General features: G+C 42.6%; 1 protein-coding gene and 1 non-coding gene across 2 annotated transcripts in view; one reads left to right on the forward strand and one right to left on the reverse strand.

Moving 5' to 3' along the window:
• ppp2r5b (protein phosphatase 2, regulatory subunit B', beta) overlaps positions 1 to 18,111 on the reverse strand; it is a 53,003-nt gene extending 34,892 nt beyond the window's left edge. Inside the window, exon 1 of the mRNA XM_004554336.5 lies at positions 16,616 to 18,111. Within this exon, the coding sequence (XP_004554393.1) occupies positions 16,616 to 16,808 (193 nt within the window). The 5' untranslated portion in view covers positions 16,809 to 18,111. The remainder of the gene's footprint in view (positions 1 to 16,615) is intronic.
• Positions 3,068 to 3,149, forward strand: trnal-aag (transfer RNA leucine (anticodon AAG)). Its single transcript has one exon. It is a non-coding gene; the product is annotated as a tRNA-Leu (tRNA).
• Positions 18,112 to 20,837: the final 2,726 nt, after the last annotated feature.

Below are 20,837 nucleotides of genomic sequence, written 5' to 3' on the forward strand. Positions count from 1 at the left end.
TGGGAGCAAGCTCCTTGCAGCGTATTTATTTTCCTGCTTTTAATATCTCACCCTTCTAAGAGCATTTTCCTCAAAACGACCGTTCACGGCTCGGCCAGGATTTGATGGCTCTTTGTTGGCCTTGCTTTGCACGTGTGCATATTTAATAGCGAAGCACCCACAAAGGTTGAAACTTGCAGTGATTCAATCAGAGAGCTTATTTACCCGAGCATCGCTGTATTCCTTTAAGGATCCACTGTTTTTTCAGTGACACTGCAGCGCGCGTGCTTATTGCATTGCTGGCCGTTTCATTACATCCTCTCCCCTGCAATATCCTTTTTTTATTTTATTTTTTATCTCTACCGTCTCTCCTCCTCCACCTGCCAGCTTAATGCTCAGTCATTTCCTCTCTCCTCATCCACTCCATTTCTTTCATCATCCCCCTCACTTTCTCCCCCCCCACGCTCCCTCTTAATTGATCTTAGACAGTCAGAGAGAGCAAAAACTACTCCATGCCTGCTGTAACCCAATACCAAGGCCCATCCAGCTGGCCCTAACACACACACACACACACAGAGAAAGAGAGAGTCATTCAATCGCCCACATGCAATCTGTGTGAGAAGGTGAATGTTTTACAGTAAACAGCACATTTAAAACAGAGCCTTCTGTACATTCATTATTTTAATGTGGACAAACACACAGCCCAGACAAGATAAAACACAAACATGTGAACACGGGGGCTGCTCATGTGGGGTTATGATACGCTGCACAGACAATATTTCCCTCGTTGACAGATACAGTATGTAACCCTAAAAAAATGAGAGTAGTGAGGAAAATGAAATACACAAGGATAACTTTAAATACTTAAACATGTGCTTTTTTTAGGGGAAATGGAAAATGTGGAGATTCAGAGGTACAGCCGGATAAAGTGCACCTCGGCTTAGCTCTTTGAGCTAGCACAGCATTCACTGTTGTGGCTAATATTAGCTAATATTTGTAAACCTTATAGATACTGTAAATATTATTGAATTATGGACATGTTTGGTTAAGTGTCTCTACTCTATGACTCCTCTGCCATAGTTTTATTCCACAGGTTAGTACATTTTGCCTTGTTAGCATTAGCCATCAATGGACTAGCAGAGCACCACTGATGTATATAAACACTCATCATGACCATGAACGTCACGGTAATTTGGGGCTTTTAAGGATTTTTTTTAACTGATTATACAGCAGACACCTTTGATGACTAAAAAACAAGAAGTGAGTGCAGAAGTCTGAATTTTAAATTAAATGTTCTCTAATCTACAGGAGTTTAATCAAAAGTTTAAAGTTTGAATACAGAATCAAATAGATAACTTTAATTAGATGACTTTGGTAGCCATCTGATCTTCTTGTGGATTGGTGGAGTTCATTTATTTTGTTGGTTCCCTGTCACGGACCAAGCTTTTAAACAAATTTTCAAGATTGCTGAGATCAGAATTTTGGTCGGCCATTCCAGATGCCTGATGGGCAAAGTGAAGATTCAAGAGTCATTAGTCTAAACAATTGTCTACCTCTGTACCAAGATCTGGAAGAAGACCCAAAATGTCACTTAAAATGTGAAGGAGTTGGTTCCTCGGGAGCAACTCAGGAACCATCAAGTTTCCAGTTCATGCCATGAACTGGAAACTGCTACAACACACCAGCTTCACTGTCCATGGTGAAGCACACTTTATATCACCTGACCAAGAATGAAGCCAGTGCTCCAAAATCCAATGCCAAATGCATTCTGGAGAAAGTTTGATGGTAAGATGAGACAAAAAATTTTGAAGGGGTGAAGCTGAAGCTTTTAAACTTTAAGACTTAAGTACTAACCAAGCATGATGGTGGTAGCATGCTCTGGGGCTGTTGGTTACCAGTGGTATTTGTACATCGCACAAAGTGGATAGAATAGTGAAGGAGGACTGCCTTCAGATTGTTGGCTCAAACTAGGATACAATCGGGTGTTCCAACAGAACAATGATCACAAACACACATTAATGCTGGTTTTCAAACAGATAAATCAAGCTAACATTAAGCTTCTGGAATGGACGTCCTAAATTCAACTCAAATCTATTCAAAATTTGATTTAAAGCCAGTTCTGTGCCAGGAAACCAGAAGATTTAAATGATCTCCACCAGTTCTACCAACAACAATGATCACATATCCAGCCAGAGTGCCACAAAGTATCGAGTTGGTCCAGCTGCAACATTTTAACCATATATCAGTGGGGGTGCATGTATACATTTAATCCTGTATGGATTAGAGAAAATTCAAATTTGTGTGCCGATTCTATTTTTTTTTCCAATTCACTAAAGATGGACGCTGTACGTTGCACCCTGGAAAAAGAAAAGTTCATCATGAAAATATTAAAAACCCAAAACTGCTACGACGATCACGCCCCTGATGAGTGTATGTTAACTTGTGACCACAACTGCAGATGCTGCCTTCAGGCTTGTGAGATGCAGAAGGTACGACCTCTTTCTATTAAAAAAAATACTTTGTGATGCTTTGTGACGTTACAGTAAGAAAAATGAAAAGCAGCCAGCAGACCAGTGAGTGCTACTTCACAGGTGCCAATATTATTATGACATTTGATGGTAATCAGCTATATCAAAACAATAAATCCTTTTTAAGCTACCTAAATGAAGTGAGTGTCTGACACTGAATTAAACTACCTTACGTCAGATAAAGCAGACAAAAAGAGATAAACGATTTCAACAATATGCTGACAGTGAAATTGTCCTTTGACTAAGCTGCATGTGTTATTATGTTAAGTGATTTTAAATCATCTAGCAGACAGCCATACTGAAGGGGAAATACTCCGAGTCATCTGCACCTCGTATTACAGAAGACTTCAACCACACTGGATACTGGTTTACATGACGTCAGTAATCCAGTCAGTTTTTACATGATACAGTTACTCTTTACGGGAGTAGCAGCTGCAACTGTGATTTATATTAGAGAATTATGATAGAATACGTATAAAAAAATAAAAAACTGCATTTTTATTTAACTACAATTCTTCTGTCATAGTTGCAGCATTTGCAGAGCACGCCTTAGGCAACATGGTAGCGTGGCCGAGCGGTCTAAGGCGCTGGATTAAGGCTCCAGTCTCTTCGGGGGCGTGGGTTCGAATCCCACCGCTGCCAGACTTTTTCTTTTACATAACTTCCTTAAGGATCAATAAAATATTCTGATTCAAGGTAGAAATGCATTGTTGTGTTCTCAATCCACAGCTCTCTTAAAACAGAGAGACAGAAAAACAACGCAGTGTAGCCACTATGTTGCTATAAGGTTACCCATTTTCTGCTACGTATTAACGCAAAGGTTTACACAGCTGCTTTTTATCTACACCTACCGGTCACCGCATTAGGTACCCTTGTTCAACTGCTCATTAATATCTCATCGGCCAATCAAATGGCAGAAACTCTGTACATATCATCAAAATGAGCTGCTGAAGTTCAAGTTAAGTGCTGATCTACTATATTTTCCCACACAACCATCTGTAGCTAGATGGCAGAGGTCATTACAAACAAGAGATGCAGAAGAGCATCTGTGAATGCACAACAAACAACATGAAAGCGTGTATCCATCCTGCCTCCTATCGCTGGTTCGGGCTGGTGGTTTAATGGTACAACCGAGGGTTCCGGTTGGTACTGTTATTGACCATTTCCATCCTTACATGGCCACAGTGTACCCATCTTCTGATGGCTGCTTCCAGCAGGATAACACCAAACCAAAAATAATTTCAAACTGGTTTCTTGAACGTGACAAGGAGCTCACTTTGTACTCAGACGCCCTCCACAGTCACCAGATCTCAATCCACAGATTCACGTCACAGACCTGCAGCTACTGTGTGATGCTATCATGTCAACATGGACCAAAGTCTGTGAAGAATGTTTCCTGCACCTTGTTGAATCTATGACACGAAGAATTAAAAGTAGGGATCAACCCGGTACCACTATGACCAAAGATATTTATCACGATATACATTGGAAAATTTGCGATAACGATATAACTGACATTATAATTGACACTAAACAAGATACTTTACAACTCCACAACTTTATTAGTGCAAAAAAAATAAATAAATCAACGTATTTTCACTTAAACAAGCAGCTGTTTTTTATGTGCATTAAAGTTATATAAAAAGTTAACAGTGCAAATGCAAATTCCTTGGTGACAGTTTAACCAAAAGGCATTTCCAGTGGAAATTGACCGACATATCCTCAGCATAACCATGTATAATATCCACAAAACTTAAAAAGAGGTTATACACACATAATACGGTAATATTATGTTGAAGCACAGTACGTATCACTCCGCGAGGCTCCTGCCTACGGTAGCCGCAACGCTCCGACAATCCATCAAGTGGTGCGGGTTCGTAGCTTAGCAAAGTCGTACTAAAACATTTAACAGATTTTTGAGCGCCGTGTACGACATAAAATTGTTTCGAGGTCAGTAAACACAACCAGAATTCATACATAAGGCACACGGGATTATAAGGGGCACTGTCGATTTTCAGAAAAATCAAAGGATTGATTTTAAGTGTGCCATATTTTCCAAAAAACACTTTAATAACGACGGCCCGCTAGCACGCTCTACCAAAAATAGTGCTTTGCTGTGTATCTGACGGACGAAAGCTAAACCAGTTCCACACCACTGAAGTTGCAGCAATTCTGGTTCATCCGTTTCATTCAACGATCCGCTTTCGCCTTTCTTGTTCTCTGTCGCCGGCACGCTTTTTCCGCCATGTGCGTATGAAAACTAAGGCACTGCACATGCACGCTTTACCCATATTCTATCCCGATATTTAATTTTCCTATCGTTGCCCGACATTATACCGGTATTACCGTGAGCGGTATGATATGGCCCAGCCCTAGTACATTATGTCGTCTTGACCACACATTAAATACAACAGCCAAAGTGGCCGGTGAGCGTACATCACCAGCCCAGTTTGCACTGAACCAGTGGAAAGAGTAAGACTTTTATTAGAATTCATCTTCTAACTCAAAGAAATGTCCTTATCCCATTAGCAGAGTGTGACGCTGCCAGATATTAACCTTTATTTATTTTTTAACTTCAAACACAGTATGTCTCATACTGAACAAAACTTCAGTCTTTTTCTATCTACATAAGATACCATTTTCTTATTCTGTTAGATTTTAGCATCTTCTCTAAGATTTCAATATGAATGTCTGACGGCGTGTTTTTTCCTTCTAATCCCTTCATTGTTAGCCGTGAAAATGGCCCATTTTCGAGAACATTACGAAACACAAGCAGCAGTGTATTTTTGTACTTTCCAAATCAGCAGTGGGAGCGTTTGAAATGCATTTCCTATCAGAAGCAGAGGCACTAAAAAAGCATACTTCGACCTGGTAAAGAGCATTCAGTGGGCTGATAACATAATCAGGCAAATGAAACGCTGCTAAGAAGCACACTTGCAAAAAGACTGACTACCTACTGTGCGGATGAGTATTTCTTATCTTAAAGGGGAACACGAGCTTCTAAACTATTACTTCACATAACCACTTATTCAAAACATGAAATGACATTCAGGTCTTCCTATTATCCCACAATGCATCAACTCACCATCTGTTACTCTGTGAAACAGAGTCCGATTGTTTGTAGCGCTTGTCTCATGTCTGCAGGGTGTTTCGTAGCTTTTAGAGCTGCTTAAATGCTACATCGACTGGCAGAATGGGTTTTGTTCAGGTACGGGAGATTTAACGCTCCCTAAGCTCACACAGCATCCTTTAGGGTCTTCAGTTATTTGAAGACACTCAGCAGCCCTTTGAAAAGCCACTGCTTCTGGCAGCCAGTGATGAAAATGTCAAGGACGGAGAACATCATGCATGGCTATTTGCTTATGAGAATATTTCTTTGGCATGGTTCAAATATCAGTGAGAAATGCCAACGCTAGTTTGCACACGGGCGGCTGTTTGCATGGAAATATGTGCATGCTGCAGTTTTGCTGCTTTCACATAAGTGTGGGAGGTAATAATAAACAACTAGGTATCAATTTTTGATGAGCAGAAATCCAACACCATGGATGACTGCAAGAAACAGCTGTGGTGAAACAAATGCTTCATTATTATTATTATTATTTTGCCCTTCATTTGCTGCTGTTTTACCAATAGGATGGTGAGCCTGACCAAATTGTCCTCTAACTGGGACGGCAAAACTAGAGCCTCTGGTGGCATTCGTTTTACAGGAATAGTTCGAGTATGATCATCTTGTGATTTCCAAATACAGATACATGTTTGCTTATGCCCTAATTTTAAAAGTAGAAAATGAGACATAGGGCAGGGCTTGAAGAAGAGCTTCGACCTTCCCTTTACTTTGGCTCTCCTGTTGATCCATGTTTGGATTACATCATTCACCACAGTCAAATATGCAATGTAAGCTGTAAAAGTGGGGGAGAATGAGCTGCTGGGCCGGGCTGAGCAGAAAGTCTGCTTTGTGTGTTTTCTCTTTGAGCCCCATGATCTCCCCGCAGATGCACACACAGTCACGCACACTCAGACCTTGGGAACATTTTTCGGGCAGCTCAGAACATGATTGTTGATCTGCTGCATAGTAAAACCACAATTTCGACTTTAACTTATTTATATGGCATCAAATGACAACAACAGTCGCCTTACTGTAAGATAAAGACCCTACAATAATAGAGAGAAAAGCCTAATAATCAAGCAAGCACTTTGGTGACAGTGGGAAGGAAAAACTCCCTTTTAGCAGGAAGAAAGCTCCAGCAGAACCAGGGTCAGGGAGGGGCACCCTCTGATTGGTGGTAAAACCTGAAAAAGACCTAATCCTAAACTCTAGCTCCTATCATGCTTATTTGCTATCTGGACATCACTTCTCTGTACAGTAATAACATTTGTCCTGCAGTGCAGGTGCTTTTATTTTCATTCACCATGTGGGCTTTTCTATTAGCACACATATTATTTCATTTTAACCAATCACTGTTGATATTTCTACCAGCAGCAATGGCACCTCTGCTTTGATGTTATTGCTCATGGTGTGTTTTGTTCTTCATGTCGATTCAGTCTGTTTGAGAAAGAGGTTGTGCGGATTGTACATGACCTACATGAATTACTGTAAATCAGACAAGAACGTAAGCACAGTGGAAGCACAGGCCTCTAGTATACTGTACTATATTAAGTGCAACAGGAAGAAAAGTGCGAAACTTAGCTGCAGAGGGAACAGAGACTGAGTGGATGTCAAGGTCAGTGGATGTCAGGCCTGCTCACAGCAGTTGCAGGTTCCTGTTTTAATCTATGGCAACAGCTGGCTCAGTAATCTCAAAAATCATCCTGAATCACATACGTGCAAATTCTCTTTGGTGTGGGAAAAGGCCACAAATCTTAATCACAAGTTTGCATGTCTGCTGACTAGATGTCGAACAGGAATGTGACCTTAGTCTCGTTGGCCTGCCAGCAGCGACACAAGACCCGTGACCGAGGAGCTGTGCTGGTGTCTGTGGCCCCAGGGGAGAGCATCGCAACTGTGAAGGAGCATTGAGCTAACAGCCTGTTCTCTATCTAGGCAGGCAACTGCAGTGCACCTGAGCAAATGGAGGACTAAAACCGGGACAAACTCAATGGGCACCCCAAGCTAATAATTCTGCAATCAAATTCTTCTATAATATGTAAAGAAAAAAATGCCAAAACTCTGGATCTGACTGGTGAATCCCTTTAGGGATATGTGCAATTAATTAGACGATTAAATATTTTTGCCCTCTGTTGGCACCAGAAATACTAATAGGTTAAGCTAATTATCCATATTCATTTATGTGCAACAGCAATTAACTGTTGTTCTTAGATGCCCTTAGCCAGCACTATAGTCCCATCAGACAGCAGCACCACTCTCACTATGTGACAGGAAGTTGTATACAAGAAAGGTGGAAAGTGAGACGAATAAAAGCCTGGCAAAACACAGCTGGCATCTACCATACAGTCATTGTAAATGAACCTGAATCCATAAATCATGGAGTCTATGGTGCTAGCAGTGGTGTTGCTAATAGAGGTGGCAATCACATGACACATAAAATCAAATGTATCTAATAAAATATTGATATTCGGCATCTATGCATTAATACAATATCGCCACACAAAATATTGCCATACCACGCTATATATCAACCCCACCCCCACCCCTACGTGCAACACTAACCTGACTGTATGTGTGTGCAATGTTCTGCCATTGAGTTAAGTGGTTTAAACCGCTATTCTTTCTAATGGCTAGCAAAGGCCAACTCCCTCTGGCGGACAGATCTGTTAAGAAGTCTGTTGGAAAACGAGCCTCAACATCTTTGCTCTTTGACCTTAGTGAACACTCTCCTGATGAGTTTAGTTTCAAATCCTATCCTATAGTACTGCATGATGTCTGTTTTCTTAATTCTTGATCCCTGCTAGAGTAAAAAAGGATAATAAAAACAGTATGGCATGTCTACCAAGCAACTGACAAGTCAAGGAGCCAATGAGTGCACAGTATCTCTCAGTTCCTCAGTCGGATCCACCCTCGCTCATCATGTCCAGTTTCAAAACACTGAGATGGAACCGGAAAAATACTTTTCCTGAAGCTTCATATTGGATTTTACTGACCCAGAGGGTGACGTTACGGTGACTATCCATTGTTATAGTCTATGTCACAGGTGTCGAACTCCAGGCCTCGAGGGCCGGTGTCCTGCAGGTTTTAGATGTGTCCTTGATCCATCACAGCTGATTTAAATGGCTAAATTACCTCCTCAACATGTCTTGAAGTTCTCCAGAAGCCTGATAATGAACTAATCATTTGATATTGGTGTGTTGAAACAGGGTGATATCTAAAACCTGCAGGACACCGGCCCTCGAGGCCTGGAGTTCGACACCCCTGGTCTATGTGCTCTGCACAGCTGAAAGTCACAAACATGTTATCAGCATTTAAAAAAGCTTCAGTTATTAAAGAGGTTGATATAAGAGCTTCAAAGAGCTCAAATATCTACATGGACAATGTTTAACCTTTAATGGTGATTAATTTGATCAGTTCTTACTTTCTTACCAGTCAATTAATCTATATTTTTCACTCATTTTAGTGACTTGGTTTCCTGCAAAATGACTTCTTTAGGATTTGGATTGCTCATCGACTAATGGATGGATGGGTGGTTAGGTAGGTAGAGAGCTACCATGTGCTGCTCACTTTCAGACTGATTCGGGTATTTTACAAAAGGAAACAGGGAAGAGAGGACCGCGGACAGTTAGATCCACTTGGCTACGTTCCCAAACCATTAACTCCCAGCGTCTTTACTGGACACCATCCTCAAGTGTTTTATAATTTTTTAATGCAATGATGAAAGTGTGGAGAGAGCGGAAAGGAAGGCAGTGCTTTCACCGTGTCTAAAACATCGCTGATGCCGGTCTGTTGGCTCTGTATGTGCTGATATGCTGGTTCTCTGACTTTATAATCACCTGCTTTTGCTGAAATTGAACCGGATCTCATTTGTGAACGCTAATTATTGACATCTATTTAAAACTTTGCTGTTAAAGCTCAGTTTTAACAGGAGAATTTAGATTTTAATAAAGCAGAACCACTCAAAACAAGAGCACGTGCTAATTGCAATAAAGGGGATGTCTAATATCATGATTTCATGAAAGTGGAACAGAAATGTGAGGTTGTGTCAGCTGTTCTTAAAAAAAGTATTCCTGGATCTTTTTTTAAAAAGAGTCTTTTGCTAGTAAAGGATTTAACAAATCATAAATTTCACGTTTTAAAAAGGCGTTTCTATTTAGACCAAATGTCCTCTGCACATCGAAGCAGCCGCTTTGAAGAACCAGTCCTAAAGCACAGCGCCCAGAGAGCAGTGAAATGCCTGTGTTTGTGTGTGAGTGTACGTGCGCACATGCATGCTGCAGGCCAACTATGAATACACTGTAAAAAAGGATTATAGGGACCCAGTATCCTTCACCCTTCATCTGTGGATTAATTGACTTTCTTGGCTGTGCCTGCTACTCTTTTATTAGCCAGTTCAGTGTTCCAGATCAGCTCCCTGTTTACACAAGTCTCATGTGTTTATCTCACATTATTCATCTTTAATGCAAAAAAACCTTCATAGTAGTCTTTAATTTGTCTGATTTATCCCTAACTATCTGAAGAATAATATTAATAACACTCCTTCATCTTGTAATTCAAGAAACACTTCGACGTCAAATCACCAGCCCTGAATCTCAATCACAAGTCAATACCTTGTTCAACAAAACACTAGCAAGGTAGTTGCTCCCTTACACTAAAGTTTAACCAGTCTGCTTTATACATGTATTTATGTCATATCTGTGAAATTCGCCGTAACAGTTAATATGACTGATTACAGCATCAGTATGTGGTGCTAATTATGGTCCATTGCCAGCATTTTTTAAAATCCAGCAACCTTAGATTAGCTGATACCTGTCTACACATCTAATAATGTAACTCATAAATTGTATGTTATATAAACTGCTTTAGCAGGTCTAGAACTGCTTCAAAATTGCAAGCTGCTTTGCAACCCACCTCCAAGTAGGGCTGGACAGCTGAGCTTTAATCTCAATCACAATTTTGGTTCATTAAAATAAATAAAAATGACTGAGCAATACTAAAACTGCATGCTCTGCCAACAAAACACAAAGCAAAGGCAAATCAAGCGCTCCCTAAATCGGCGCCTGATACTGTGCCTGCATGTGCCAATCACAGCTGTTCCCTGGACCGCACAGTGTGGAGTTCCCTGAGCACGCTTGACCTCCGTGATATGCAACAGATAACACAGCACTGACACAAAATTCAAATTTGTGGCACAGCAGAAGGTGAAGAGCTTGTCCCTTGAAGCAGATCGTCATCTGTTGTTTGGAAATAATTCAGATTTAGGGCAAGAGACGTTAACCAAGAAGAAATCATAAGGGCGCCACGTGGCTGCACTGCAAAGAAACACAAGTTAGTCAGCCGTCTAAAAACACGCCACAATCTGCAGCACGACCAGTGCACGAGGCCAAAGAGAAACGGCGCAGCATCCGACACAAACTCGCACGTCCAGGAAAAGGAGGCTGCACAGCATGTCGGCGTGTCAACACCACCCACAAAGATGAAGTCTGAACTGAAGTCAGTAAAGCAATCGCATCCCAGTTTGCAAGATATGGCACAATACGTGATCGATAATCAGTAAATAACGACGACTTCAGCAAAATGGTCAAGACACTGGACAAAAAAGATGTTTTCGCCTTTTTCTGCAAACCTGCGCTGATGGCAAAGATCACAGGAGAAGTGGAAAGGCATACACAAGTTTCAAGTTTATTTTATTTACATTCATCCTGCAGGCACCACGAATGTATTTTGCTTCTAGGAGACGCACAAACACACATTCGTCTGCAAAGATAAACTCACAGGGCTGCAGCACAGTGTTAAAGTGAAGCAGCTCTGTTGATTTAATTTTGCATTAAGCTTTGGTACAATTTATATTTCATACTTTTCTTCAATGAGATGCTCTGAATTTAGATAAATAAAGAGGAGCAAATTTATTCTGCTGCAAAGGAATGGTGCAGCAAATGTGCAAACAGTTTACATGACAGTGAAGTAAAAGCATTTTTGCACTATATTTAGTGATTGATATTGATCAAAATAACTGTGATAATCATTTCCCTCCATCCCACGTGACTCAATAAAAGTCCAAATACAACTCAACTTCTAGACATTTGCTGTCCACCTCGCTACACTTGCTGTTCTTAGAGATCTGCATTGATTCTGGACTGAACTTTGTCTTCGTCTAACCCACAAAAAAAGATATTTTTAAGACAGATATATTTCACAGGCTACTCAGATCGCAAAGCTATGAATGGATTCCATGCTAAAAGGGACCATTAATATGGTCAGTGAGGAAATGAACCTCTCAGAGATCAGCTAACAGCTTGAGGAACTTTACACGATAATACTACAGATCGTGGATCGGAAGAGACCAGAGGACTGGCCTGTTTAAGGCTTCTGACCTGAAAAAGACACGCTGTTAGATCATTCCTGCTGTCCAGTCATTCATAATCTCTGAACTCAGTTGAAAATGTTGTTTTTCATTCAAATTTCCCAAAACCTCCCTTTTGTACGTTTGCTATTTTACATTTAGTGACTCACTTTTCACTGCAATGCCTTTTGAATACCACTAACGAGAAAGTTGGCTTTAAGCTACTGAGAGCTTTTAGTGAAAATATACGGTTCCATGTGCAAATAAGTTGTTTTGAAGCAAAATCAAGCACATGTTTTAAAAAAGTCCTTGGTTCTCTATATTTCTGCTCTAAGCCATCCATCCATTCCACTGATCCAAATCAGGGTTGTGGGGGTGCTTGAGCCTACCCCAGATGCCACAGGGCGAGAGGTGAAGGACACCCTGGACAAACAGACTGTTACAAAACTAACACAGAAACAGCCACAGAGGCGGGAAGGTTAGCGCTGTTGCCCCACAGCAAGAAGGGCCTAGGTTTGAATCCAACCTGGGGGCTTTCTGTGTGAGCCAGAATAGTTGACTGTTGCTCAGCTTAAACACTGCTAAAAATGTGTATTTCTATGATATATTCTAGTTTGCTGTTAAATGTCAGGTCTTCCAGTTTCATTTCTGTCATGTCACAAGAATGAGATGAAGCTTTGCTCAGAGCTTCGAGTGCAAGAAGCAGGAGGAGGAGTTCAAATTAACAAAGAGAATGTGACTCCCTGGAGGGAAAAACACCCACAAGTCTGTCTACACTTGGCCTACATACTTCCCGTTAGAGACTTCCCCACACCAGATGCTTCTCCTGCTGCAGAATCTTACTATCAGTTCCTCAAGGGGGTCCAGAAACAGTGCAGCAGCAGTAGTCCAGTAACTGGGACTTCTACAGGACATGTGCAGAGACCCACCTCAACCAAAGGCGCTGTACTGATGCGGTAAAAACCTCTTATCACCTTGCTGCACACACCCCTCACTCACGTGCTTCAGAAGAAGTTAAAACGCAGGCGCACACAGCTCACGCCTCCTCTGAAAGCACAGAGGTCTTCTTTTCAGAGGGTTAATGGGAAGAGATTGCAGGCTAAGTGAAAGGGGGAGTAACCTTATAAAGAAGGGTCAGAAGGACACACGAGCACATGCAACCTGCTTTTGTACTGTACACGCAAACGAGAGAGACAGGAGTAAAGCCACGAAGCCAGAGAAGAGCAAGAACGTATATAAAAAGGACGGAACATGAAGCGATGGGGTTTGTTGACTGAGTGAAGCAAAGTACAAATTTATTGATCTGGCCAGCTCTAACGTGTACTCGCTGCCTAAACACAAAGCCTAGCAAGAAAATATCTGCTGTTAAAGAACCTGTGCATGAAATCAATGCTGCAGCACGTTTATAGAAAAGCCATAATGTCAGTGAACTCTTTTTACGCCCGTTACTGTTCAAGAACAAAACCAAGCATCCACAAACCAAAGACATTCAAACAGCTAAAGCTCAGAGCTGACAGCTGGATTCAGAAAATTCTATCATCCATGAATCCATGCATTTACTTCACTTTACTATCTTTGTTTTACTTTACAGTCCACTGCATATTCATTTAGCTATTCCAATCACAGGTTTTCCACAGTATGATGTTGGGATGCACCAATTCCAGGCTGGGCTAAGAAACAAATCTTCATTATAAAAGATAAACAGAAACAATCTTTAGCCACCGCAAACATTAATGCACACGTAAAGCAGGCCATGCCTAGTGGCTTGACCAGGAGGCTTCACCCAGGCAGGTAGAATATACAGAATATGCAGGGTGGTGCATTTGCATCCCCGGGGCTTGAATCTAAAAGGCCACAACACGCCTGCACAGATCAAATTGGCCTCTGTGTAGTAACTGCAGCTCTGGGATTACAGCTATGGCAACGACAGACCTGCAAATAGCGCAGCTCTGCCTGCCTTCATGGTGGATGCTGCACCAGCCTGAATGTCAACATCTTTGGCGTTTCACAGATTTTACAACCCGAGGTCTATTCACCGAGGCAGTCTTACTGACAGTGACCGTCAAGGGGAGAGGCCTCATGATGGAGAGACTCTTCTCTCATCCCCCCCGCCCCACCCCACTATCAGCCAATCAAGAAGACAAGCACATGTTGGATGGGTTTGCTTAGTGTGGGTGAAAGTGGTCAATGCAAATGAAGTGACTCCATGCAAGCAATTCATCTTCAAGAAAACAAAAGACAAATTATAAAAAAGCTCAAAAGGAAGCATACGGTCTGATGAGAGCTCGTCTCAAACAAAAAAACAGACACTTCACTGTCACCTGACTGAGAAACAGTCACATCTCAAAACCACCTAAAGGACAGAAATGCAACGATGATTCAATGCACGGACTACTTCTGCTCCTCCACTGCAAAAATTCACTGCTGCTTTAAAAGGACCTTAAACTGATTCTGTTATTATTTGGCTGTGAAATACTGCGATGGTCATTTTTTCACTTGTTTCCGACATTTGACAGGAGGGGGGAAATATGCATGACACATGTTAATCTATTAACTGCTAATGAAAAGGACTGTTTGTCCCAGCACAGAGGAGAAGAAGAATAACAACAACAGCAAAAACAACAACAACAGGCCTTTTACTAGGGGTGCAACGATATTCGTATCGATATTGAACCGTTCGATACAGTGCTTTCGGTTCGGTACGCATATGTATCGAACAATACTAAATTTTTAATTTATTTTATCAACTTTCCTTCTGACGATGCTGTCTGTGTTGAGCGCTCAGTGAATCTGCGTTCGACTACTCCGCCTAGGCTCGACAGTGCAGCCTAGGCGGAGTAGTCGAACGCAGATTCACTGAGCGCTCAACACAGACAGCATCGTCAGAAGGAAGAGCGCAGGGCAAGCTAGCGAGACAGAAGTTAAGCTCTCCTTGTAACATGGACCTCCCCCACCCTCATTCAGATCTGGCGTTTGGAATTATTTTGGTTTTCATGTGACGTATGACCCTGAAGGTAAGCATGTCATGGACTAAAGTAAAACAGTATGTTGGATGTGCCATGCAATGCTCAATTACATGGGTGGGAACTAGTGTGTTAGCGCAGTTAGCTCGTTAACGTGTTGGCCGTCTAGCCCCATGCACGGGGCGATCGGCGGTAGCTCGTTAACGGAGATTTGCCGTGTTGTGGCGTTAAGGTCATTTCAACGAGATTAACCTGAAAGCACTAGTGGGAACACAACGAATATGACTGCACATTTACGCCGACATCATCCTAGTGCAAAGACAAGTGGAAGCAGAAAAAAAACAAGCAAGCATGCTACTAACTTTAGCCGAGTCATTTAGACAGCTGTTAGCACATGATTCTCCTTATGCTGCTGAGAATATAGCCCAGAAGAAGCGGATAGTATAGCTTTTATTTTGGAAAGAGCCATTTCTCTGTAATAAACTCTCTTTTCCAAAGATGAGTGATTCCTCAATCAGATACAGGGCTTGCAATATCGCTAGCCCGACGTCCTGGAGCTAGCGATCTTTTCAGTCGGGCTACCAAAATCTATCTCTGCCCTGCCCGTCGGCCTATCGTAGGAAGGAAAAATATATGTCAATGCTTTTGCATTCTTTCAGAAATGTAGCTGGGTAATTATGTCATTGGCATCAGTGAGCCACTGTCAATATGTGACATATTGAAGTCGCGTTTGAATTTGCGCTTGTTTTTTTGCTTTCACTTTGCAATGACAGCACTGATCTGTGAGTGATGATAATTTGTGCACCAATTCCTCTGACATCTTCTTATTAATCGTTAGCTTACTATGCAAACATGACAAGTGAAATCTCCCGCAGCAAGCTTAAACATGTGAGAGGTTGATCGCACAGAGAATCGCTGAGCTTATGTGAGTGCGCGTGTAAAAGCAGCAGGATATATATTTGACTACGATGACCTTCACAGACAGATATATATTTTAGTTCTGCTGAGCCAAATAAGACAGGTCAGGGCGAAGAAGTGACAGCCAAAGAAAAGCTTACCACAAAACGGAGAAGTTATGACAAATCAGACTATAAGGCAAAAAGAAAGTGCAGCTTTATGGTTTCATGGACAAAAGAATTTCTGTGGCTGCAATATGACGAGCTAAATAACCAGGGCTGCACATAAGTGGTCCGCAGGTGCGCATTCGCTGTCAAAATAAAAAAACACGCACAAGGGTTAGGGTTAAATTTAAAAACTGTACTTTTGAGTTAAAATATATATTTATAATTTTAATAAATGACAAATTAAAAAGGCATGAACATTTCTTTTTGTATCGAAAAAATATCGAACCGTGACACCAAAGTATCGAACCGAACCGTGAATTTTGTGTATCGTTGCACCCCTACCTTTTACATATCCAAAAGAAGACAGGCAGCAGATCTGTTAAATAAACCAAATCCACCACCGTCACCTCCGCCTGTCAGACCTGACAAGGACTGAGAGGAGAGCATGTTTAAGTGGAAACCAGTCAGTGGATAAGTGTGTGTGTTGTGTTTTAGTCATGTAGGTGAGCAAAGAAGGCAAACACAGAGAGTTGACTGTGACCTTTTACTGTCACAGCTTTCTCAGTGTCACATGTTCCAGCTGTTGTTTCTCACATTGATCTGTGGCTGCTTTGGGGGAATCAGAGCCTCACCTTTGAGCAGGGGCAGCGGGGTGAGCTCCACCTGGGAGCTCTGGTAGCGGAACTGAGAGGAGCTGTGGGACCTCCTCTGTCGGGCCCTGCGCATGGACCTTCGTGGGAAGCCATCCACCTTCTCCGCGGACGGCACCGAGAAGCTGGTGGTCGGCGAGGACGGGCTGGACGGAGGCAGCTTGGTCGTCTCCATGATGGCTGGAGGTGGAGGTGGTGTGGATTCTTTTGCGAGTGAGTGTGTAACGAGGGGGAATGTTTATTAAGAGGATGTAAGGCTGAATAAAGCAGAGGATGAGGGTGGAGGGGGGGGGGAGTGGGTGGCTATCTGAATCACAGATGGATTATCAACTGATCAGAATAAAAAAAAAAGCGGCTCCAGGGGTGGTGGTGGTGGAGGAGGAGGAGGGAGGAGGAGGAGAGGGGTGAGAGATAGAAAGTATGGATGGGGGAGAAAGGTGCAGAGGCGGAGGAGAGGTGAGGAGAGGTGAGAGAGAGCTAGATTTTCTAGGGGTCCAGTCACGTGCTGCGCGCCTCGTTGTCTCTATCAGAGCCGGACTGGAAATGGCATCTTCGTCATCGTCATCATCATCCTCGAAGCTTCAGCTTTTCACACACAGATGAAAAGAATCGCTTGTGTATCATCGCCGTGCAGGAGTAGCTTGGAACAGCTACAAGATGATGCTCAGACAGGCGCGTCTCCTCCTCACACACACACAGACACACACACGCCTCTGCTGCTGCTGCTGCTGCTGCTGTATTGGCGTCACACACCGCCTAAGTCATCAGCCTGGATTTGGATGTTTATTTGCTGTATGATATCAAGCAGCTGAGCTCCTGATAGGCTTAAAAAATAAAGACAAAAAGCACCTCCTGTTTATCCGGATCAGACGCAAACAAACGCCCTCCGTGCCACTTCACAGCTTCTTCTCCTCGATTTTTTTTATCAATAAAAATCAGTGCTCGGTCCTGGCGGTGAATGATGATATCATAAAATCATCAATCTGGGCCCACTTCAGCTGCGGCATCACTGTTGTCCTCCTGCCTCGTTTCCCCCCCTCTGTAATGGGTCCTTCTTTAAACCGTTAAAACCTGATATTTCTTTTTTTTTCTTTGATTTCTTTGAAGGCTAAAGATGTTATAGTCCACTCAGCCTCCTCCTCCTCCTGCCTTCCTTCAACCGTATCAGGGCGGGGAAACAAGCGGTCCCTCACCGCACCGACATGTGCAGGTCCTCCGATGTAACGGCGAGCCCCGCAGCTCCGCTCGGCGTCTCCCTCCGCGGTCAGAGGACAGGGAAAAAAGGTAAATGAAAGAAAAAAGAGGCCGCTCCTCCGCGCAGGGGCAGCCGGCAGAGGAAAAGCTGAAGGCCTGTGTTATACAATAGCAAAACCGTCTGCGTCTGACACACTGACGCGGTTTTTTTTGTTTTTTTTTCCTCCTGTACCCCCTTCTCCGTTCCCGTTATCCGGTTGTCCTACAGCGACTCAATGAGCTGCGTCAACATGCACGCGATGAGTCGGAAACATACCGGAAATGAAGCTTCATGACTTTCAAAATAAAATAGGCTACCTGTGCAAGCGTGTGTCTGGATTGCGGAAATCAAGCCCCTTTTCATAGACTGTACATAAAAGATGATAGTAGACAAACTGACGTCACTTTTTGTCAGTGACGTTTCCTATTCTATATCAGCAGCTACTTGAAAATCACAAAAGAATAAAGAGTAACAATAATAATGGCCAATAAGGCCAGTACACCAGCGCCGCAACATCATCACACAGTCACTTTTATTAATGCTCGCCGTTAAGGTGCTTTGAGACTCTGCAGCATCCAGTAGTATTATTTTGCTATTTCCATATAGTTGTGTATGTTGTACCAGTGCACGCTACAAGAAGTACAAGTGCACTTGTTGCCAAATGCAGTGATCTGATTGGTTAAATCTGTGTGTCTGGATCTGGAAATTGAGCTTTGTTCAAAAATTAAATGCTGCAAATTCATCCAGCAAAATTACTCGGTCAGTGTGAACGGCTGTATTAATGATAAGTGAATCCCAAAAATCTTTTTGATTAACGATATATTTTCACAAAACTTTTCTAAATGCCTTAACTGTGACCATAATTTATAAAATGAACGTCACCCTTTAATAAATAAGACTGGAAACTAGTGGCCTTGACCTCTAGTCCCTGGTCCCAGGTAATTCTAAACAACTGTACTTCTGCTTTACAACCAGAGGAGTAATTGTGAGAGCAATTGTGGTTTAACTTTTCAGACCTAAAAGCTGTTTTAGCCTGTGAGGGTTACTGGTGGAGCCTAAGGGCTTCTGTGTAGTCACAAAAAAGGAAACTTCAGAGATCTAAATAGATTTTAATACGGCAACCCCTTAAGACAGCTCCTCAGGATCATCATGGATGTCAATAAGCCTGGTTACTTTGGTAACTGCAGTGCTATTGGACTGAAGCATTAACGTGCAGGTAGAGATGAAAGCAAGGTTGAAAGTCTCTTTTTGATTTCTCTAGTTCAGTCTAGACAACAACAGCAAGATGTACCAAATAAAAACTGAGCTCAGGAATTCTTTCTTTATAAGTATAATGGATGCGCAGAAAGAACTTCTTACTCGTTCTGTTCTACACAGATACTTTCATGGTTAACAGAGAAAATCCAACATGTTTAACTTCTTTTCGTGTACAGGCACTAAGCACTAAGGCGGTCAGCTATGATGAATCTTCTCTGGCATTTTTCACTGCGGAGTACAGGCTCAGCCAGCAAAAAAATAAAAATAAAAAATAAAGATTTTATTTTGAAAGCGCTGAGCAGATGCTGCCTCGTCTCACTCTCCGCGTCTTGACGCAGGTTCCTCAGCCTTGAGGTGGTGCAAGGAGAGAGAGGAGTGAGCCTCCTCCACTGCGGATGACGCTATATGATGGAGTTATTTATTTATTTGCCTTTATTTACGCGTGGCCGGCCCTGGCTTTTTAAAGCCGCTCGACTATAAGCAGGTGTTTCATCGGCGTTCCTGCTCTTGCCGCACCACCTTTGGCTTTCTCACTGCCGTTTCATCCAGTAAAGAAATATCCCCTCCTATCCTCCATCAGTGCACCGCTTTGACGCTCACCGCCTCCCCCCCATTCCTCCCCCTCCCTTTTCCCCCATTTTGCTCTCCTCCTATTTGAGGTGAAGCTGGCTTTGAGGATCAAGTCCCATCCATTGTTCTTCAGCCCGCTCAGCCACTTGCTCGCGCTCACTCTCTCGTGTAAGCACACACGCACGTGCATTTAAAGGCGCATTTATCCGCGCCTTTCATCTGTTTCTCAAAGTCACACACACACTGATTTTCTCCCCATAAACACACACAAGCCTATTTTGTCTCATAGAGACTACAGTGCAGTAAGTGCTGTAACTGCGCATGCGTCCTTTGCTTTACATTACACCCTTGTCCCCTATGTGGTGTATCAGGTGAGTTCACCCAGTCATCTTCCGGGATAAAGACACACACACAGAGTTTACAGTGTGGGTCAGGGCAGCATTGATGCTCTGCTTTACATTTGCTATCAGGGAGGCTGTGGTGCTGTTAGAGACGCGCGCTGGTTAACCGACATTCAACAGCATTTTGGAGCTTTTTATTAGAGCAGTCTACAGTTGTTAGCTGTGCACAGTGGGCATTGTGGAGTCTGTTGGGGCCCCTCCAACCAGCATTCATCACCATTATGTTATGAGTAGTCTGACAGCACCAACAGCAGTCCTCTAAAACAACAAGGAAAACATTACTACAGCAGAGACCTTGTTTATTTTAGCAACAGTGACCAAGACCAGGTTGTCTGGTTATGCAGTGTTAATACTATAGAGTGCTGTGCAAAAGTAACTCCTCATTCTGTTATGCTTTGACAGAAACAAGAGGAATAGATGCACTGGTTTACTGAAAGGTTTGCAAACATATGAGGATATAAATACCAAAAATAGAGTTTGTACAGTTATTGAAAGTCACAGCCTGAACTCTCTTAGGCAGCTTTCTCGACATTATTTTCAGTAATCTTCAGGAAAAGTTCTCCAGGCTTCTTGAAGGACATTCAAAGCTCTTCTTTGGATGTTGACTGCCTTTTGTTTTATCGCAGTGAGACTATTTCTGTCGAGGCTTCTGTGAACAAGTGGATCCGTTGAAGGTCCAGATGCCACTGCTGTAGTTTAAGGTTTCTCAGCCCTCAGGGCACTACCAGGCACCCGGTGCCCC

The sequence above is a fragment of the Maylandia zebra genome, linkage group LG3 (genome assembly GCF_041146795.1).
Source record: "Maylandia zebra isolate NMK-2024a linkage group LG3, Mzebra_GT3a, whole genome shotgun sequence".
NCBI classification, from domain to species: Eukaryota; Metazoa; Chordata; class Actinopteri; order Cichliformes; family Cichlidae; genus Maylandia; species Maylandia zebra.